Source organism: Pelobates fuscus, chromosome 3, assembly GCF_036172605.1.
Source record: "Pelobates fuscus isolate aPelFus1 chromosome 3, aPelFus1.pri, whole genome shotgun sequence".
Lineage (NCBI taxonomy): Eukaryota > Metazoa > Chordata > Amphibia > Anura > Pelobatidae > Pelobates > Pelobates fuscus.
In genome coordinates, this window is record NC_086319.1 from 16,318,352 (window position 1) to 16,338,196 (window position 19,845).

Sequence of the window (19,845 nt, forward strand, 5' to 3'; positions counted from 1 at the left end):
TCTACACACAAAAAACAAAAGTAATTTTTTTTTTTTTTTAGAGAGAAAAAGCAAACTGATAGTGTGAGCTGCTGTGTTCCCGGAGTATTCTACAGATAGATAGTCAGGGTAACTGTTTTATACAACTGCTTGGCACTCGCTCACTGACAAAAAAAATAAATAAAATAAAAATAAAAACAGGCTTGGGGAGGGAAGGGGGGGGAGAATAAAACAAAAAACATAAGGCGATGGACGTTGCAGCCCAAAGATATAAGTTAATATTTCACGTAGTAGAAAAGGTAATATTTATACCGAATAATCACAAAGCGTGGAAACACGTGTAGCACACGCCCTCACAAAATCTAAACACAGTGACTACGTGTTGCAATCCGTGTGTAACATTCCCATACAGAAGGGAGGAGTATGGGGACAGGAATGGGTACAGAGAATGGAAATATCACCTATTGGTGTACATCCTAATGTCTGGAAATATGAAAGCCATAAGCAAAAGAAATGGAACAAACAAATACAGAATGGAGAACGTAATGTAAACTTATTTTGTTACATTGGGAACATAAAATGCACCTTGACGGAGGGGAAGCTATGGTGCCAGGAAAACTAGTAGGCTTTCATAGAACACCCTAGCGTTAGGAATACAAAGCTCTTCTGCTCGCCTCACTGCCTCCCGCCACGTTATCCTCCAGCAATGGTCCAATCGAATTCTTCCCATAGAGCACTGCACACACATCCAAGCTGATAGAAATGTACTGTATTAAATGCTGCCCTGTAAACATCTGTCACGTGAGATGTACGGTGTCTGTGCCGGCTATCTGTATGCCAGTCCGGCAATGTATACATTGAGTTTATAAAACCCGTAATGCTTTCCAATGCATGGTTAAAATGACAGCACCACCGAGATGAAGCAGTCTGGGTGACTTTAGTTCTTTAAACATAGCAACGGCTATTTGTCATGTTCTAAACAGATTGCAGTTCTGCTCTGGGTTGCAGTTTCTCTCTCTCTCCCCATTAGAGGTTGTAATTTGGACTAAGCAATAATTAGCCTTGCAGGTGTACACGCTGGTGCTGGCTCCGACTGTTGGGCCTAGGTCACACGGACACGAATGAAAAGGATTCAGTATTTTAAAGTTTTTTTTTTAAAAAAAGTAAATATAGCAAACAGGTATACTATACCTTTAAGCCAGTGGTTCCCATGGCCTAGAAACAGTCTAGGGTTTATTCCAAGAGATATTGACAAACCCTACACGGTGGCTGGGCCACATGGATTGCTTGGGAACCGGAAGAGACTGGCAAAAAAAAAAAGGCAGACAGACACATGTTTATTAGGATCTTATAGAATAAACAATCTATTTATAACGATGATGCACACTCTCCCATACACTGTGACCACTGGAGATCCGAGCATGCGACCTCTAACAGTCCTTTACTAATAATCATTAATGTGTAGATCATATAGTGAGACAATACATAGAAGGAAAAAAAAAAACTGCAGAGAAGCAAAGAACCCAACTACAATCCCTATGATCCTCAGCCATTTATTTGATCATACTCTATATTGCAGCTATTTAATGGTTACCAACTCCCACCACGCAGCTCTGTTAGGTGGGCTATGAAATGTGTGAATCCCCAGTAACCTTAGGTGGGTCAGGAGAATAGTGACTTGCTATAACAGACAGGGAGGGCATTCAATGCCCGCTGTATTCGTGCAGAATCAGAGCAGGACGCACCCAATGCCAGCAAGCTGAATTAGATTCGGCTCTATGAAATGATCAGCTGATTCTGTTTTTCCTTTCATAATTAAATAATGATATTGATTTCTCTGCTATTATTTCCAGATGTCTTCATGGAGTTTATGTGACATAGACCTCTTCCCCGACACAGCAACAAATGCCACATTTGGAGAAATAACAGCGCCGCTGCTTGTAAACTGGAAAGAAAATGATCATTAATTACTATAAACACTGCTCACATTGCTTAGGACTTGTTCTGCTATTAGACAACCTAACAACTCATTTTACTGACCTCAATATGATAAAACCAGAGTTCACTGAGCTGGGAACTGAACCTGCAGCCATGATGTTTGAAAGGTGGAAGCCAATGGCAAAAGACTGTGTTGGGAAAGACCCATAAATGTTGGTCACCAGGGCAAGTCTTAACCCCTTAAGGACCAAACTTCTGGAATAAAAGGGAATCATGACGTGTCAGACACGTCATGTGTCCTTAAGGGGTTAAAAGGGACACTCCAAGCACCATAGCCACTACATCAGACTTTAGTGGTTACGATGCCAGGAGTGTGTTGGTGCCTACCCGGTGTCATTTTAGAATTGTTCGAAAGCTTCCCTGGGTCCCACCAGGCACCGCGGTCAGTTTGAAAGAGAATCTGTTAAAGTCCACCTAGCTAAGCATATCGTGCTCATTGGATGAGAGAATCAACTGGGCAATCTCAGCTAAAGAGCTAAATCCTGGATCGGATAGGTTTATAAATCAAAAGGGTGGAAATCCAGAGAGTCCATCACTAAGGAATTCCAATAAAAAGGTGTTAAAAGAAACAGCGTTACTTCACTATTTTTCATCTACATTACTGGACTAACACGGCAACCTTCTACTACAACAGAAGACTGGATACGGCACATGTACCTGGCAAACCCAGGTAAGCGGTAATCCATTCTAAAAGGGTTTGGCACATTATACTGAGACGGCACCAGGGCACTCCTGGTACCATAACTAATATAACCCTAATATAAGCCCTGTGACACAACACAGTGGTTAAAGAGCTTTGAGTGTTCCTTCAAAGCAGATGAAATCCAGAATAGTAAGGAATTAGATGGACAATAAAATGGAAAAAAATAGTGAGCTCAGTGAACTAAATTATGTTACATTTATTAGGACACTCAAATCACCAAAACAACTTTAGCTAAATAAAGCAGTTGTAGTGTATAGATCATTCCCCTGCAATGTCACTGCTCAATTCACGGTCATTTAGGAGTTAAATCACTTTGTTTCTGTTTATGCAGCCCTAGCCACACCTCCCCTGGCTACGATTGACAGAGCCTGCATGAAAAAAAAAACTGGTTTCACTTTCAAACAGATGTAATTTACCTTAAATAATTGTATCTCAATTTCCAAATTGAACTTTAATCACATACAGGAGGCTCTTGCAGGGTCTAGCAAGCTATTAACATAGCAGGGGATAAGAAAATCTCAATTAAACAGAACTTGCAATAAAGAAAGCCTAAATAGGGCTCTCTTTACAGGAAGTGTTTATGGAAGGCTGTGCAAGTCACATGCAGGGAGGTGTGACTAGGGTTCATAAACAAAGGGATTTAACTCCTAAATGGCAGAGGATTGAGCAGTGAGGCTGCAGGGGCATGTTCTATACACCAAAACTGCTTCATTAAGCTAAAGTTGTTAAGGTGACTATAGTGTCCATTTAAATCACTTTGTTTCTGTTTATGCAGCCCTAGCCACACCTCCCTTGTATGTTACTCACACAGCCTGCATGGGGAAAAAAAATTGTTTGTTTTTTTCAATTGGATCTTACAGCAGTGTGTTTATTTTAGAAGTTCTCTTGCTTTGTTACTTGAACTTTAATCACATTCAAGAGGTTGCTGCAATATTCACAGCATTAAGGCAAGCCAAGACATTTGTGCTTTTAGAAGTGGCCATAGTGGTTGGAGTTTATAATTTCAGCGTTTCTGCTTCAAAAACACTGCACATTGAGAGTAATCTGCACTTTTGAAACCCAGACCGCTAAATGTCAATTCTGTGCGTAAAACAGGCCAGCTGTCTCTGCGCATGGCAAACTGGCCACAGACATGTTAAGCTCCTCCCAGAGCCTGCAATGTCCCCTTAATGTCCCCTCTTTTACCAAGTTGAGCGCTTCCCACTCCATTCCTTCCTCAGACTGCACCCATGCGCTCTGAGATGGCAAAATGCTCCATAAGAAGTATGTGACAGGACCGCGTAATGTCAAAGCTTTACCCAGCGCTGGATTCCAGGTAAGTAAAAACATTTGTTGCAGGTTAACAGCAAAATGTAGAGAGAGCCTCGTTAATAATGCCCAACAGAGAATTTTAGAGTGGGGTCAGTGGCGCATGATCTATATTCCGAAACCATTCTATAAAGGATAGTTGTTTTGGTGCTTATAGTGTCCTTGTAACAAAAATGTAATTCCAGTGTATCCTGCTTTGCTGTTTAATCCCATGTGTTCCCCGATCCAAGCACCCAGAAACCTGGCAGGATAAGTGGGGGATGGGAGCAATGTCAGCCCATAATATGCTGAACTATATAACGACATGAACCGAGACGTATAGCACTAAATAGCTCGAATCAGACATGGAGTTTCTTTTACTATACTGTATGTGATAGATGGTCCATATAAAGAAGGTATAAATAATAGTGCAGTCTGTAAAACTAAGCATGAGCGCTTTGGTCGTATTTTACATCTGCCCCACACAGTACATGTAAAAATGTCCGGATGGGTTTTATACAAACAAACTGGAGACCATTGCATCTTTCCAGGCTCAGTGATAAAGCAAGTTAGAGGACGCAGTTAAAATAAAGGTGAGGTAAAGAATGGTTCACTTTTGCATCTATTTTCCTGCATAAATGGCTACAAAATAACTTATTATTCTGTCACTTTTCCATTTTGCTGCAGTTTCTGCACAGGGTAAGACGCCATTATCTCAGAGAAACACTTTTATAAAACATGATCATTTTAAAGGGTTCAAATAACCTTTTCCTGTTGCCTGTACTGTGTAGCAAACCACAGAATCTGATTGGCTGCTGCTATCACATGCTTTCTTCATGAGTTACGGAAGGAGTGGGAAACGGATGAGAAGGAAAAATGAGCATGAGCTATGTGGCAGGTGACTGATGGGGACAAGAAGGAACGCTAGTGATGGGTGGGATAAGATGGGCAGAAGGCATTGTATTGGATGAATGGGGGACCGGCGTATTGAATGAAAGGGGGGGGGGCGAGGCGTATTGGGCTTGTTAGACGGGGTTATTAGATGGGGCAGCGTGTTAAATTGAATGTATTAGATGGGGCAGCATATTAAATAGGGGGTCAGCATGTTAGATGCGGGGCAGTGTACAAATGGGCTGTAGTGTATTAGATGGAGTATTAAATAGGGGTAGTGTATTAAATGGGGTTATTAAATGGTGCAGTGTGTTAGATGGTGGCAGTGTATTAGATGGCGACTGTGCATAAATGGGGGCTGTGTATTAGATGGTGGGCTGTATATAATTGAGGGTCAGGGTATAAATGGGGGGCTGTGTATTAGATGGGGTATATTAAATGGGGGGGGCAGGGAATAAGATGAGGTGGGAGGTAGTGATACCCAAGAGAGGAGGGGGGGGGGGAGGTAGCGATACCCAAAAGAGGAGGGGGGGGGGGAGGTAGCGATACCCAAAAGAGGAGGGGGAGGGGAGGTAGCGATACCCAAAAGAGGAGGGGGAGGGGAGGTAGCGATACCCAAAAGAGGAGGGGGAGGGGAGGTAGCGATACCCAAAAGAGGAGGGGGAGGGGAGGTAGCGATACCCAAAAGAGGAGGGGGAGGGGAGGTAGCGATACCCAAAAGAGGAGGGGGAGGGGAGGTAGCGATACCCAAAAGAGGAGGGGGAGGGGAGGTAGCGATACCCAAAAGAGGAGGGGGAGGGGAGGTAGCGATACCCAAAAGAGGAGGGGGAGGGGAGGTAGCGATACCCAAAAGAGGAGGGGGAGGGGAGGTAGCGATACCCAAAAGAGGAGGGGGAGGGGAGGTAGTGATACCCAAAAGAGGAGGGGGAGGGGAGGTAGTGACACCCAAAATAGATGGGGGGGGAGGTAGTAATACCCAAGAGAGGAGGGGGGGGGGAGGTAGAGGTAGTGATACCCAAGAGAGCAGGGGGGAGGAGGTAGTGATACCCAAGAGAGCGGGGGGGGGAGGTAGTGATACCCAAGAGAGCAGAGGGGGGGGGGGAGGTAGTGATACCCAAGAGAGCAGAGGGGGGGGGAGGTAGTGATACCCAAGAGAGCAGAGGGGGGGAGGTAGTGATACCCAAGAGAGCGGGGGGGGGGGGGGAGGTAGTGATACCCAAGAGGAGGGGGGGATAGTGATACCCAGTATGGGAAGGGGGGATAGTGATACCCAGTATGGGAAGGGGGGATAGTGATACCCAGTATGGGAAGGGGGGGGGGGTAGTGATACCCAGTATGGGAAGGGGGGGGGGGGGTAGTGATACCCAGTATGGGAAGGGGGGGGGGTAGTGATACCCAGTATGGGAAGGGGGGGGGGGGTAGTGATACCCAGTATGGGAAGGGGGGGGGGGGGTAGTGATACCCAGTATGGGAAGGGGGGGGGTAGTGATACCCAGTATGGGAAGGGGGGGGGTAGTGATACCCAGTATGGGAAGGGGGGGGGGGTAGTGATACCCAGTATGGGAAGGGGGGGGGGTAGTGATACCCAGTATGGGAAGGGGGGGGGGGTAGTGATACCCAGTATGGGAAGGGGGGGGGGGTAGTGATACCCAGTATGGGAAGGGGGGGGTAGTGATACCCAGTATGGGAAGGAGGGGGGGGGGTAGTGATACCCAGTATGGGAAGGGGGGGTAGTGATACCCAGTATGGGAAGGGGGGGTAGTGATACCCAGTATGGGAAGGGGGGGTAGTGATACCCAGTATGGGAAGGGGGGGAGGTAGTGATACCCAGTATGAGAAGGGGGGGGGGAGGTAGTGATACCCAGTATGAGAAGGGGGGGGGGTAGTGATACCCAGTATGGGAAGGGGGGGGGTAGTGATACCCAGTATGGGAAGGGGGGGGGTAGTGATACCCAGTATGGGAAGGGGGGGGGTAGTGATACCCAGTATGGGAAGGGGGGGGTAGTGATACCCAGTATGGGAAGGGGGGGGGGTAGTGATACCCAGTATGGGAAGGGGGGGGGTAGTGATACCCAGTATGGGAAGGGGGGGGGTAGTGATACCCAGTATGGGAAGGGGGGGGGGGTAGTGATACCCAGTATGGGAAGGGGGGGGGGGGGTAGTGATACCCAGTATGGGAAGGGGGGGGGGGGGTAGTGATACCCAGTATGGGAAGGGGGGGGGGTAGTGATACCCAGTATGGGAAGGGGGGGGGGTAGTGATACCCAGTATGGGAAGGGGGGGGGTAGTGATACCCAGTATGGGAAGGGGGGGGTAGTGATACCCAGTATGGGAAGGGGGGGGTAGTGATACCCAGTATGGGAAGGGGGGGGGGTAGTGATACCCAGTATGGGAAGGGGGGGGGGTAGTGATACCCAGTATGGGGGGGGGGAGGTAGTGATACCCAGTATGGGGGGGGAGGTAGTGATACCCAGTATGGCGGGGGAGGTAGTGATACCCAGTATGGGGGGGGAGGTAGTGATATCCAGTATGGGGGGGGAGGTAGTGATACCCAGTATGGGGGGGGGAGGTAGTGATACCCAGTATGGGGGGGGGGAGGTAGTGATACCCAGTATGATGGGGGGGAGGTAGTGATACCCAGTATGGGGGGGAGGTAGTGATACCCAGTATGGGGGGGAGGTAGTGATACCCAGTATGGGAAGGGGGGGGGGGGTAGTGATACCCAGTATGGGAAGGGGGGGGGGGGGGGTAGTGATACCCAGTATGGGAAGGGGGGGGTAGTGATACCCAGTATGGGAAGGGGGGGGGGTAGTGATACCCAGTATGGGAAGGGGGGGGTAGTGATACCCAGTATGGGAAGGGGGGGGGGTAGTGATACCCAGTATGGGAAGGGGGGGGTAGTGATACCCAGTATGGGAAGGGGGGGGGTAGTGATACCCAGTATGGGAAGGGGGGGGGGGTAGTGATACCCAGTATGGGAAGGGGGGGGGGGTAGTGATACCCAGTATGGGAAGGGGGGGGGGTAGTGATACCCAGTATGGGAAGGGGGGGGGGGTAGTGATACCCAGTATGGGAAGGGGGGGGGGGGGTAGTGATACCCAGTATGGGAAGGGGGGGGGGTAGTGATACCCAGTATGGGAAGGGGGGGGGTAGTGATACCCAGTATGGGAAGGGGGGGGGTAGTGATACCCAGTATGGGAAGGGGGGGGTAGTGATACCCAGTATGGGAAGGGGGGGGTAGTGATACCCAGTATGGGAAGGGGGGGGTAGTGATACCCAGTATGGGAAGGGGGGGGGGGGTAGTGGTACCCAGTATGGGAAGGGGGGGGGGGTAGTGGTACCCAGTATGGGAAGGGGGGGGGGTAGTGATACCCAGTATGGGAAGGGGGGGGGGGTAGTGATACCCAGTATGGGAAGGGGGGGGGGGGTAGTGATACCCAGTATGGGAAGGGGGGGGGGTAGTGATACCCAGTATGGGAAGGGGGGGGGGTAGTGATACCCAGTATGGGAAGGGGGGGGTAGTGATACCCAGTATGGGGGGGGAGGTAGTGATACCCAGTATGGGGGGGGAGGTAGTGATACCCAGTATGGGGGGGGAGGTAGTGATACCAAGTATGGGGGGGGAGGTAGTGATACCCAGTATGGGGGGGGAGGTAGTGATACCCAGTATGGGGGGGGAGGTAGTGATACCCAGTATGGGGGGGAGGTAGTGATACCCAGTATGGGGGGGAGGTAGTGATACCCAGTATGGGGGGGAGGTAGTGATACCCAGTATGGGGGGGAGGTAGTGATACCCAGTATGGGGGGGAGGTAGTGATACCCAGTATGGGGGGGAGGTAGTGATACCCAGTATGGGGGGGAGTTAGTGATACCCAGTATGGGGGTGAGGTAGTGATACCCAGTATGGGGGTGAGGTAGTGATAGCCAGGAGGGAGGTGTGGGGGAGGGGGTTAGTGATACCCAGTATGGGGGGAGGTAGTGATACCCAGGAAGGTGGTGGTGGTGGGGGGGGGGGTTAGTGATACCCATTATGGGGGGGGGGGGTATTGATACCCAGGAGGGAGGTGTTGGGGGGTGATGACCCCCGGTGGCCCCTTACCTGGGTCCCCACCACCACGATCTGTGGCAGTTGGATGACATCAGCTCCCACCGTGTTGAAGACATCCTGCAGTTTGTTAATGACCGGGATGAGCGCCTCCATGTCTCGGGCTGTCACCGCAATGAATGGAGTCTCTCCGCCGCCGGCTCCTCCACTAAGCAACCATTGACCCGGCCCACAGGCCTTTGCGGGAGGGAGAGGCGTGGCAGCGCGGAAAAACTCAGCGCGCGTGCGCACGCCGCAAGCATGCCGGGAAACGTAGTCCTCCAACCGACTCACATGGACGCAGCTGCCATGTTTGATTTGGGCAACATTGCCAGCTGGGCTAGTGGTAGCCTTGTGACCAGTTCGATGAGACATTGCTGGATTAATAAGAATCAGCAGAGTTTTATTACCACAGGAGTTTGTATTGGAAAACATGACTAACTGCCCTCCATCCCGAATAACCCACCCTATAATGGGGTACTTCTACACAGATAACAAAGTATAATAGAGTTATTTATATAAACATGGCAGGAATCAGTCTCTTAATTATCAGATCTAGAAATACATGGCTGTGGGGAAAGGGGAAGTTTCAGTTTGCCCATAGTAAAGATGGCTGCCTCAGCTTGACGTCATGCGTGAAGCAACCAGGAAGTGTTATTGAGCAAGGCCTCCTGGCTGTGACATTGGACTGTCAGCTGTAATCAATGCTCTCTCTGAGTCTGGCAGGGGCTCATGGTCACCCAGACACCCAAAGCTAGTTTGGGGATTTGTAATCCCTCTAAGTGTATTCTGTAACACAGGACACAATGTATTTATTTACATTGTGCCTTGTCTCTGCCTTACTTGTGAGCTTTCCATGGGTTTTGACAGGGATCATCTATAGGTTGGTTTAAACAATTAGTTTCAGTCAATTCTACAGTCAATTTTACGGCACTCCCTCTTATACTGTTTTAAGACCATCCCAAAGTCGTGCCTTTCTGTATGTCTGCTGCCTAGCACTTGTTCAGGCATTGCAAAACATCATAAAAATATACAATTGGGCGTGGGGTGTAGGGTCTGTCTGCAGATTGAGATACCCAGTCTGCGATAGTTGGAAATGAATATATCTACCAGGAACTAACAAGTCAAAATCTGATTTGCAATTAGTTAACCCTATTGGATATAATCTGTGTTGGTCTTCTCTGAAGCCTTGGGACATGTTCAAGGTGAGGGAGGCATCTGATCCTCTGCCCTGAACCTGTTCTACAGTATAGCAAAAATATGGTGTAGGATGTTTAAAACACCATAAAGTGCGCAGATATATAACGCACTCACAGAATGGAGTTAAATTGCAGACAGAAAAAAATTCACACTCCATGTCTATACCAATTTTTAGTCTTTTGGGGCTTATTTATTTATACTTTTTGTCTTTTTATTGCTTGTTCACCAAAGGTGGTTTAAGATTTTTTCACAATGAGTTCTATGGGTTCTTTTATCCTATATATTTTTAGCAATATCGCTGTATTATTATAGCTTTTATAACTATTGTGACCAGCTTGTTTGTGGATTTTTCATTTTTTTCTAACCATTTGCCATTTTGTATTCTTTTGGTTTATTATTCCCTTATGGATTGGGACTTTTTCGATCGTTTCACCTGTGGAACGCACATATATAATATAATAACATATATAATATAATAACTTTTTCACCACCGGAACACAAATCCGAAAATGAGGCTTGGAACCCGGAAGTGGTTGACCAACGAGCACAGATGTTGGAGATCCGACAAGATTGGCGTCCGTTTATGGCGGGAATCTACTTTTTCACCATTTAAAAAGCAGACGGAGGAGAAGATACAACACATTTGATTTTTCCCCTGAGGAAGTCCTTATTTAGGACGAAACCCGTTGGGCGGAGAGACTAAGGCTTTAAAGATTATTTTATTGTTTTTTATGTTTTATATTTTTTGTTTATATGTATGTTTTTTTATTTATATTTATTTTGACTGCTGCATCCAATCTGCTTATCCAGGAGGTCGCCTTTGGAGCTGAACTTCTTTGAGATTTGTGACATGCTGGCATTTTACTTCGTATCTTGTGAGTGGAAACTTGAATAAATTACTTTGTCATCTGTCAGATTGGTGCACTATGTCCTTGTGTCTCTCCTTTATATTTAAGGTTTAAAAGAAGATTTTGACCTTCATTGAATTTTAAAGAAACCTTTTTCTGTCTGCAATTTAACTCCATCCTGTGAGTGCATCTGCGCACTTTATGGTGTTTTAAACATCCTACACCATCTTTTTGCTATACTGGTTTATAGGTTGTATTTGTATATATACTGAATTAGAAGACTGAAGGGATCTTCTTACAATCTTATTTAGGGTACATTTTATTTTATATTTGTTTTACCCACTGGGGCGCACGTGTGTTATATATAAATATACATTTTTCTTGTACTGAACCTGTTCTAACCTGTCTTTAGGCCCTTTACCCCACTTTTGGACCAGTGGGGGATATCTCGGTCCCCACTGGTGAGTTCTATGGCCTCATCTGAGAGACTTTTGCAAATTTGCAAATCTAACCATTAAGATGGTAACTGTTCTGGGGCCTACTGTACCGCCTGTTACCTCCCACGTGAACCCCTTTATGCAAGCCTTTGACCGACTTTGCACACAATTTTGGGCCAAGCTCCAACAACGAGTGGAAGCTACCTAATCTATGCCATATGCCATGGAGATGGGAGCAGAACCTGAAGTCGGCACATTACCGCCGAGTGTCCTATCCACAGCCTACCGCTACTTACCTATGTGGCTCTTTAATCTACAAAAAAATGTGCAGATAATTGATCATGAGTATCGCACTCTGTTGTCTCTTGTTCTATGCTTTTATGATGGCATGTCTGCTGGTGCACGAGAAAAATAAAAAATTTGCACAAAAAAAAATATACAGTTGCCAAACTTTACAAACTGCTCTGAGCAGGAGAAGAGCGCATGTAGTATTTACACTACCTATGCATGGTGCACAGATTGATTGTATGAAATGTTAATGGCGGTATTTCAGCCAACCATTATTATTGGGCCTATTTGCACCAAATAAAAGGCAATGAGTTTTACGTACCTGAACCTGTCCCTTGTAGCCACCATCATCTTCTTCCTGTTGGTCCTCTTTAGCCCTTAGCATTTCATCTGCCAGGAGTCGACGCCAGTGCATGAGTACAACACTGATGTATATCGAGAATCCCACAAGGCTAAATTCTGGGGAATTTTACAATCATATTTCATATCTCTGCTGGTAACCCTAATCACGACCAAGTGGAAACACCAGTGGGAAAAATAAAGCATAAGACAAACTATTGTTTGGGCTGCGATAACCCTGCTGCAGGAGGCAGAAAATTATGTGAACAATGCCTTGTTGAAGCAGCCTGTTCTATCCAAAATTTCCCCTGCAGGAATTATGACTTGGATCCGTCAAGCAGTAAAAGTCAGTTTAAAAGAAAGGACGTCTAAGAAGAAGTCTAAAACCTTCTGTCCAAAGAAGGCCTTAGAAGAATCATCTCAAGAAGGTTCAATTAAAAAATCATCTGATGAGGAAAAAGGTGTAATTCTGTCAGAACACGGTGAGCATATAATTGAAAAAGTAATGAAGAGTGCAAAATGAAAATGTACCCTTAATCTAGATGACACGTCTACCTCTGTTTGCTGAAGAATGGATGAAACAAGAAAAAAAGTTTGCCATCACGGGAAAGATTGCCCATATATATTCAATTCAAGACTCAGATTTATCTCTTTGGTCATCTCCCTGAAAGCTGGATGCAACCATTATACGTCTGGCTAGGAAGACTCACCTTACACCTGGATGATTTCACTTCCTTTTAGGAACCCATGAATAGGTGTATAGACACAAATTTTACTAAAATTTATCTAGCAGCAGGAGTCACTTGTAAATCAAAGGTGGCTTTAAAAGCCTCAAGAGCTCTTCCAAAGTTTGTATGTAACCTGGAAGAAGACCTTGGCAGCAGTCTAAGAAGTAGATCTAACATTCTGATTTCTATAGCTCAGATTAAATGGACTACTAGGTATTTTTCTAAAGCCTCAGTAAATTTAGTCCGTATTTTAGCCTGAAATTTGGATTCATCAGTTGTTGCTACACGAGTCTTATGGTTAAAACCATGGAGTGTTGACCTTTTTTCTACAAATAATTTTGTTGGTTTATCTTTTCAAGGTGACTTGCCCTTCAGCAAACCTTTGGAAGAATCAACAAAGAGAGCGGCTGAAGGGAGAAAATATTTTCTCCTGCATGACGGAACTCTGCTAACGTAAGAATTCTTGGTTCTTTCAAGGATCATCCCAACTTTAAAGACCACAGGCAATACTGCCAGAGTATTATCACTCTCGGAATTGGTCAATCAAACTAGAGGTTCCAGGGGCAAAGGTGGTTCATTTTGTAGATCAAATAGAAACTTCTGTAAGTTGGAAGTCACTTTCTCCAATTTTGGGGTACCTGGGAAAAAAAAAAATCAAACTAGACTGATGGATCCAATCAGTTGTAAGCAAAGAATACTGATAAGAGTTTCACCAGTTTCCAAGATTCACCATCTTTATTCAGACAGACAGAGACACACACACACACACTCTCTGTCTCTCTCTCAGACCTAGTAAAAGCAAGGGCATTGATAAAAGATCCATGAATACTGCCACTGTTTCTTGTTCCTTAATACTCAGTCGAATGGAGACCAATTTTAGATCTCTGCATGCTCAACAGGATGTTGGATGTGAAAAAGTTCAGAATTAAATCTCTCAGGTCTATCACACAGGCATATAATCAAGGTTTGTCTCCATAGACCTGAGAGATGCCTTTTTACACATTCCTGTTGTGGAGAGGCAGCAAAGTTTTCTGAGGTTTGCCACCATAAAAGATCATTTCTAATTTTGTGGTCTGCCTTTTGGCCTAAGTATGGCCTGAGAACCTTTCAAAAGGTTCTTCTATCCCTAATTGCCTACATAAGAACTCTGGACCAGAGGCGTAGCGTGGGGGGTGCAGGGGGGCCGGCCGCACCGGATGCAACATCTGGGGGGGCACGCTCGCACTCGCAGCTCTCTGCCCCTGCCTGGCTCACTCACTCTCTCTGCAGTGCTGGCTGTGCGAATCCGATCCGAGCCGCTGGGTCGCCGCCCACTGTGGATGGGGGGGGGGGGGTGCCAGGCGTGTGGTGCGGTGGGTGCGAAGAGAGAGCGCGGGACTATCTGGGGGAGGGACAGTGCAGTGCGGGGGAGAGAACCACACCAGACCAGCCCAGGCAGCAGCAAGAAGAAGCTGGCAGCGGCGGCAGGTGACACAGGCCAGAGAGGAGAGAGGGAGCCAGTGGTGACAGACGCGGCAGGAGGAAAACCTAGGAGGACCTGGAGGAGAAAACCTAGCCTGCTGACTGCTGTGATCGGTCTGGGACAGCCGGTGAAAAAAAAGGTAGGAGTCAGGACTGACTGGAGTAGTACTGGGTTCAGTGGGCTGGCTGTGTAGTGCTAGCAGAGCATCTCCCAAACTGAAGTTTCTTTGGGATGTTCCCGGTCTGCAGGTCAAGACTGGCATGTTGAGCTGACCAGATGGATTGAAGTTTGGTTGGTTCAACAGTGACGAGACAGATTTCGATCCATATGTAGCTGCTCCAGCTCAACATAAGTTGATGTAAGCCAGTGGGTCTAGGCCTAGCAACCTTTAATTTTTTTATTTTTTTTGCTGAAAGAGTAAGGCAATAGGCATGAAGGTGAATAAACATTATGTTAAGAGTAAAGAAATGGTTATACAATGAAGGGGTGCTAAAAGTGCAGCAAGGCAAGAAAGTGATTTTCTTTTTTTTTAGAATTTTAGCAGAATACTACACCTATATCATGCCATACAAAAAATAATCTGGTGCACAAGGCAGGAAAAGGAGAAAGATAGAGACAGAGCAACAAGCTAAGTTAGCTGGAAGCCTTCACTGGTTTTTGGTGAGTACTGCTGAAATTACAGCAGGACCATCAGCAGCACCACAGGAGACTCATAATCCTGCTCCTGTGTCGGTAGAAATTCCTGTTCCTACATTAGAAGCAGAGACAGTTTCATCTAAGGATGTTTATACTCAGCCAAATCTGCCAGAAAATATTGACCAAAAATGTTATACTGATATTGGCTATTGGCCTGAAACCATGGATGAAACCTTGAAAACTGAACTTGTCAGGCGAGGGACAGAGGAACTGCAGAATAAGGATGCATGGTTTCCAAGAGACAGTAATGGCAGGTCATTTTCCAAGGATTGGTTCTACATACATTTGGACAATGGTGAGACTATGTTAAGGACATGGTTGGTGTTTTCTCCTGTAAACAATGCTGCATATTGCTTTCCTTGCATGCTTTTTCAGAAGGCTAAAGGGAAAAGTTAATTTGGAAAGTCAAGTGGATTTAATGCATGGAGAAAGTTAAGCCCTAGATTACTAGAGCATGAGCACAGTTCATATCACTTGAGTGCATTTACAATATGGAAAGAATTAGAAATGCGGCTGCATAAACAGGAGACTATTGATGCTGCTGCCCAGCTTGTACAACAGAGGTCATTTGAAAAATGGAAGGCAATCTTAGTCAGAATACTTGATTGTATTCTGTATCTAGCCAGGCAAACCTTACCCTTACGTGGTCGCTCTGAAGATTTAAATACAGATGGTAACTGTGGAAATTTCTTAGAAACTTTCAAGTTACTCGCCAAATATGACCCAGTTGCCAAACAACATCTTCACAGAGTACAGCGCACAGATGGTTACCTTGTGTCCTATCTCTCTCCACAGAGCCAGAATGAGTTTATTAGCCTGCTCGGCGATCACATTCGAACAGTCATCTTTCAAAATATCATAAAGGCCAAGTATTTTGCTATAATGTTTGATAGCACTCCTGATATTTCACACACTGACCAAATGTCCCAAGTGATTCGATATGTGCATATTGAAGATTCAGGAGTCCATGTGACAGAGTCTTTCATTGACTTTATTCAGTTATATGGGAAATCAGCTGATGTCATTACAAAACAAATTTGTGACAAGTTGCAAGCTGATGGCCTTAAACTAGAGCATTGCTACGGCCAGGGACAGTGGCGTACACATGACCCATGGGGCCCCGGTGCGAAAATTGATCCGTGGGCCCCCCCCCTCGCGCTTACTCTGCGCGGGCCGGGCAGCAACACATGGCGGCGGGCACCTGGTCGCAGGGCTGCGATCGTGGTATGTACGCCAGTGCATGCAGATGCACACACACTTAAAGGACCACTACAGACACCCAGATCACATCAGCTCAATGAAGTGGTCTGGGTGTCAGGTCCCTCTAGTTTTAACCCTGCAGCTGAAAGCATAGCAGTTTCAGAGAAACTGTTATGTTTCACTGAGGGTTAATCCAGCATCTAGTGGCTGTCTCACTGACAGCCGCTAGAGGCACTTCCGCCATTTTAAGACACTGAACGTCCATAGGAAAGCATTGAGTAATGCTTTCCTATGGGCGGTTTGAATGCGTGCGCGGCTCTTGCCGTGCATGCGCATTCGGAGCTGAGAGGCGGAGGGATCCCCAGCGCCATGGGAGTCCGGCGCTGGAGAAAGGTAAGTGCTGAAGACACACACACACACTCTCACGAACAAATGCATACACACTAGCTAACAGACACACACATTTACTGACAGAGACACACTCAGCGGCAGACATACATACACTTACAAAACATACACTCTCACTGACAAACACACACTCACTAACAGACAAACAGACTCACTAACACACACACACAAACACACTCAGTAACAGACACACACAGTAACACACTCACTGACACTCACTAGCAGACACACACACTCTAACACAAACACCAACACTCACACTAACACACACACACACTCACTCACACTAACACTCACACACACTCACTCACACACACACTCACACACACACTAACACTCACACACACACACACACACACTAACACTCACTCACACACACTAACACTCACTCACAGACACACTCACTAACACTCACTCACACACACTCACACTCACTCAAACACACTAACACTCACACACTAACACTCACACACACTCACTCACACACACACACACTCACACACACACACACACTAACACTCACACACACTAACACTCACACTAACTCACACACACTAACACTCACTAACACTCACACACACACTAACACTCACTCACACACTAACACTCACACTCACTCACACACACTAACACTCACACACTAACACTCACACACACACACTCACTCACACACACTCACACACACACACACTCACACACTAACACTCACACACACTAACACTCACACTAACTCACACACACTAACACTCACTAACACTCACACACACACTAACACTCACTCACACACTAACACTCACACACACTAACACTCACACACACTAACACTCACACACACACACTAACACACACACACACACTAACACTCACACTAACTCACACACACTAACACTCACACACACACTCACACACACTAACACTCACACACACTTACACATGTTTTTTTTTTAAATTTAATCCCCCCAGCCTCCCTACCTTTTGGAGTGCTGAGGGGATTCCCTGGGGTCCAGTGGTGCTGCTGGGCTCCTGGGGGGCGGTCACCCGGCGGGCAGTCAGGCTGGCCGGTGCGCGAGGGAGCACTCTCCCCTGAGTGCTTCCTCTTCAGCTCCCTCGCGCGACGCGTAGGGATGCCGGCGCCGGAAGATGACGTCATCTTCCGGCTCCAGTATCAGTGCGGTGCGCGAGGGAGCTGAAGAGGAAGCACTCAGGGGAGAGTGCTCCCTCGCGAACCGGCCAGCCTGACTGCCCGCCGGGTGTAAGCAGGGCCAGCCTCGGGGGGCCCGGAGGTGGCCGGCTTCAGGGCCCCCCAGGAGAAGAGGCTGGCCCAGAGCGTACATACAGGGTCGCAGGGGCGGCCGGGCCCCCTGGTGGGCCGGGCCCGGTCGCAGCCGCGACCCCTGCGACCCTGGTATGTACGCCACTGGCCAGGGATACGACAATGCTGCGACTGAGGCTGGACACATTAGTGGTGTACAAAAACGTATTTTGGATATGAATCCCAAAGCAATGTTTGTGCCATGTAACAATAACTCGCTTAATCTTGCTGGGATGCATGCAGTTGGTGTTGGGACAAAGTCTGTTACTTTCTTTGGCACTGTGGAAAAGGTGTATTCATTTTTCTCAAGCTCCACCCACAGGTGGGATAGCCTTAAGAAACATGTACCAATTTGTGTAAAGCGATCGTGTAACACAAGATGGAGTTCAACGCATGAAGCTGTATGCGTACTTGCTGAACACACTGAGAAAATAATAGATGCTTTGGAAGCGTTGAGAGATGGGCCGGAAGACACCTCTGAAACCAGGGGTGATGCAAGAAGTCTTTTAGTTTGCATAATGACATATGTTTTTTTCTCTTTCTTGCATTTTTGGAACCCAGTACTAACCGAAGTAAATGATACTCAGATCTACCTGCAGCAAGAAGGACTTGCGCTTTATCAATGCGTGCAAAAGTTAAAAGCATTGACTTTATTTTGTCATGAAAAACGTGATAGTCTAGTGTCAAAGGCAACTGAGAAAGCTTTGCAGGTATGCAAAACCTATTGCATACCTACAGAGAGAAGAGTTGGAAGACGCAAGAAGATGGATGGTGAGAACAGTTGCGATGCTGGCTTGACCTTAATACAGGAAAGAAGCAGAGAACAACTGGAAGCAATTGATCAGCTTCAGGCAGAAATTAAAAAACGTACTACGCAGATGAATACGCTGCACCAGCGATTTGCTTTTTTGCAAATTCAAACATTGTTGGATACTAAAAAAGATGATTTTATTAAGAAACAAATTCAGCACACGTGTGCTCAGTACACGGAATTGAATGCTGCATCTATGCTCACCGAAATAACTCGACTTCGGCACCACATTATCTTGTATAAGGAGGTCAATCCTGATGAGCAGGTTGCAAACTGGTCAGCTTTAGATTTGCTTCGCTGGGTGTATAAGTGGAAGCTGCAAGAAAGTTTAACTAACTTTGTTGTCACATTAAGAATCTTTCTTACTATCACTGTTTCTACAGCGAGTTGTGAAAGAAGTTTCTCAAAACTTAAACTAATTAAAACATATCAGAGATCTACAATGAGCCAAGAAAGACTGAGTAATCTAGCAATACTGTCCATTGAGAGAGACTTTAATGTAGATTTCAATTCCGTTGTTGAAAAATTTGCGCTAATTAAAAGCAGGCGAATTTAAATTAATCTGTATATTATATACAGATTGATATCTTGCACTTCTATTAAATAATTACAATTAGAGGTACAGGATTGAGGAAGCTGGCTCCATCTAGCCCAGTCTTGGATCATCTCCAGGGTATGGTTCTATTTTGATGTTTAGTTTTTGTTCTTGATATTTTTTGTCGTTTACGATGGTTGTGAGACGACATATAATAGCATGGCCCATGCTAGGTTACTACATTTGTATATTTGTATTCATAGACCTGCTGAAAATGTGGAGAATGTGTAATGCATGTTCGCACTCAATTAAGTGTTGGAAAATAAACTTGTATTTAGATGCATTTTACTTTAATTACATAAGTATTTTCATAACAAACAATACATGTGCTTGGGGGGTAAGGGTTTCTTTAACTAATCTAGTGGAAGAGACTCGAGTGCTAAAATCCACGGGTTAGGGGGCGCAAATTACTTGCCTTGCCCCGGGTGCTGACAACCCACGCTACACCACTGCTCTGGACATTTGCATATTTCATTACTTTGTTAGAAGACAGGAAAGCAAGAGTGATATCAAAGGTCAAGCTATTCAGAGGGAAACATTCTGTTTCTGCAAAGAAAATGATGAGTCTAATAGGAACAT

At 46.2% G+C, this 19,845-nt stretch overlaps 1 protein-coding gene across 5 annotated transcripts in view; it reads right to left on the reverse strand.

The window, feature by feature from the left end:
* DNM1L (dynamin 1 like) overlaps positions 1-9,141 on the reverse strand; it is a 44,638-nt gene extending 35,497 nt beyond the window's left edge. For all 5 annotated transcript variants that reach the window (XM_063446758.1, XM_063446756.1, XM_063446759.1 and 2 more), the window contains exon 1: positions 8,958-9,141. In XM_063446758.1, coding sequence (XP_063302828.1) covers positions 8,958-9,059 — 102 coding nt within the window. In that variant the 5' untranslated portion in view covers positions 9,060-9,141. The remainder of the gene's footprint in view (positions 1-8,957) is intronic.
* Between the last annotated feature and the right edge of the window lie 10,704 nt (positions 9,142-19,845).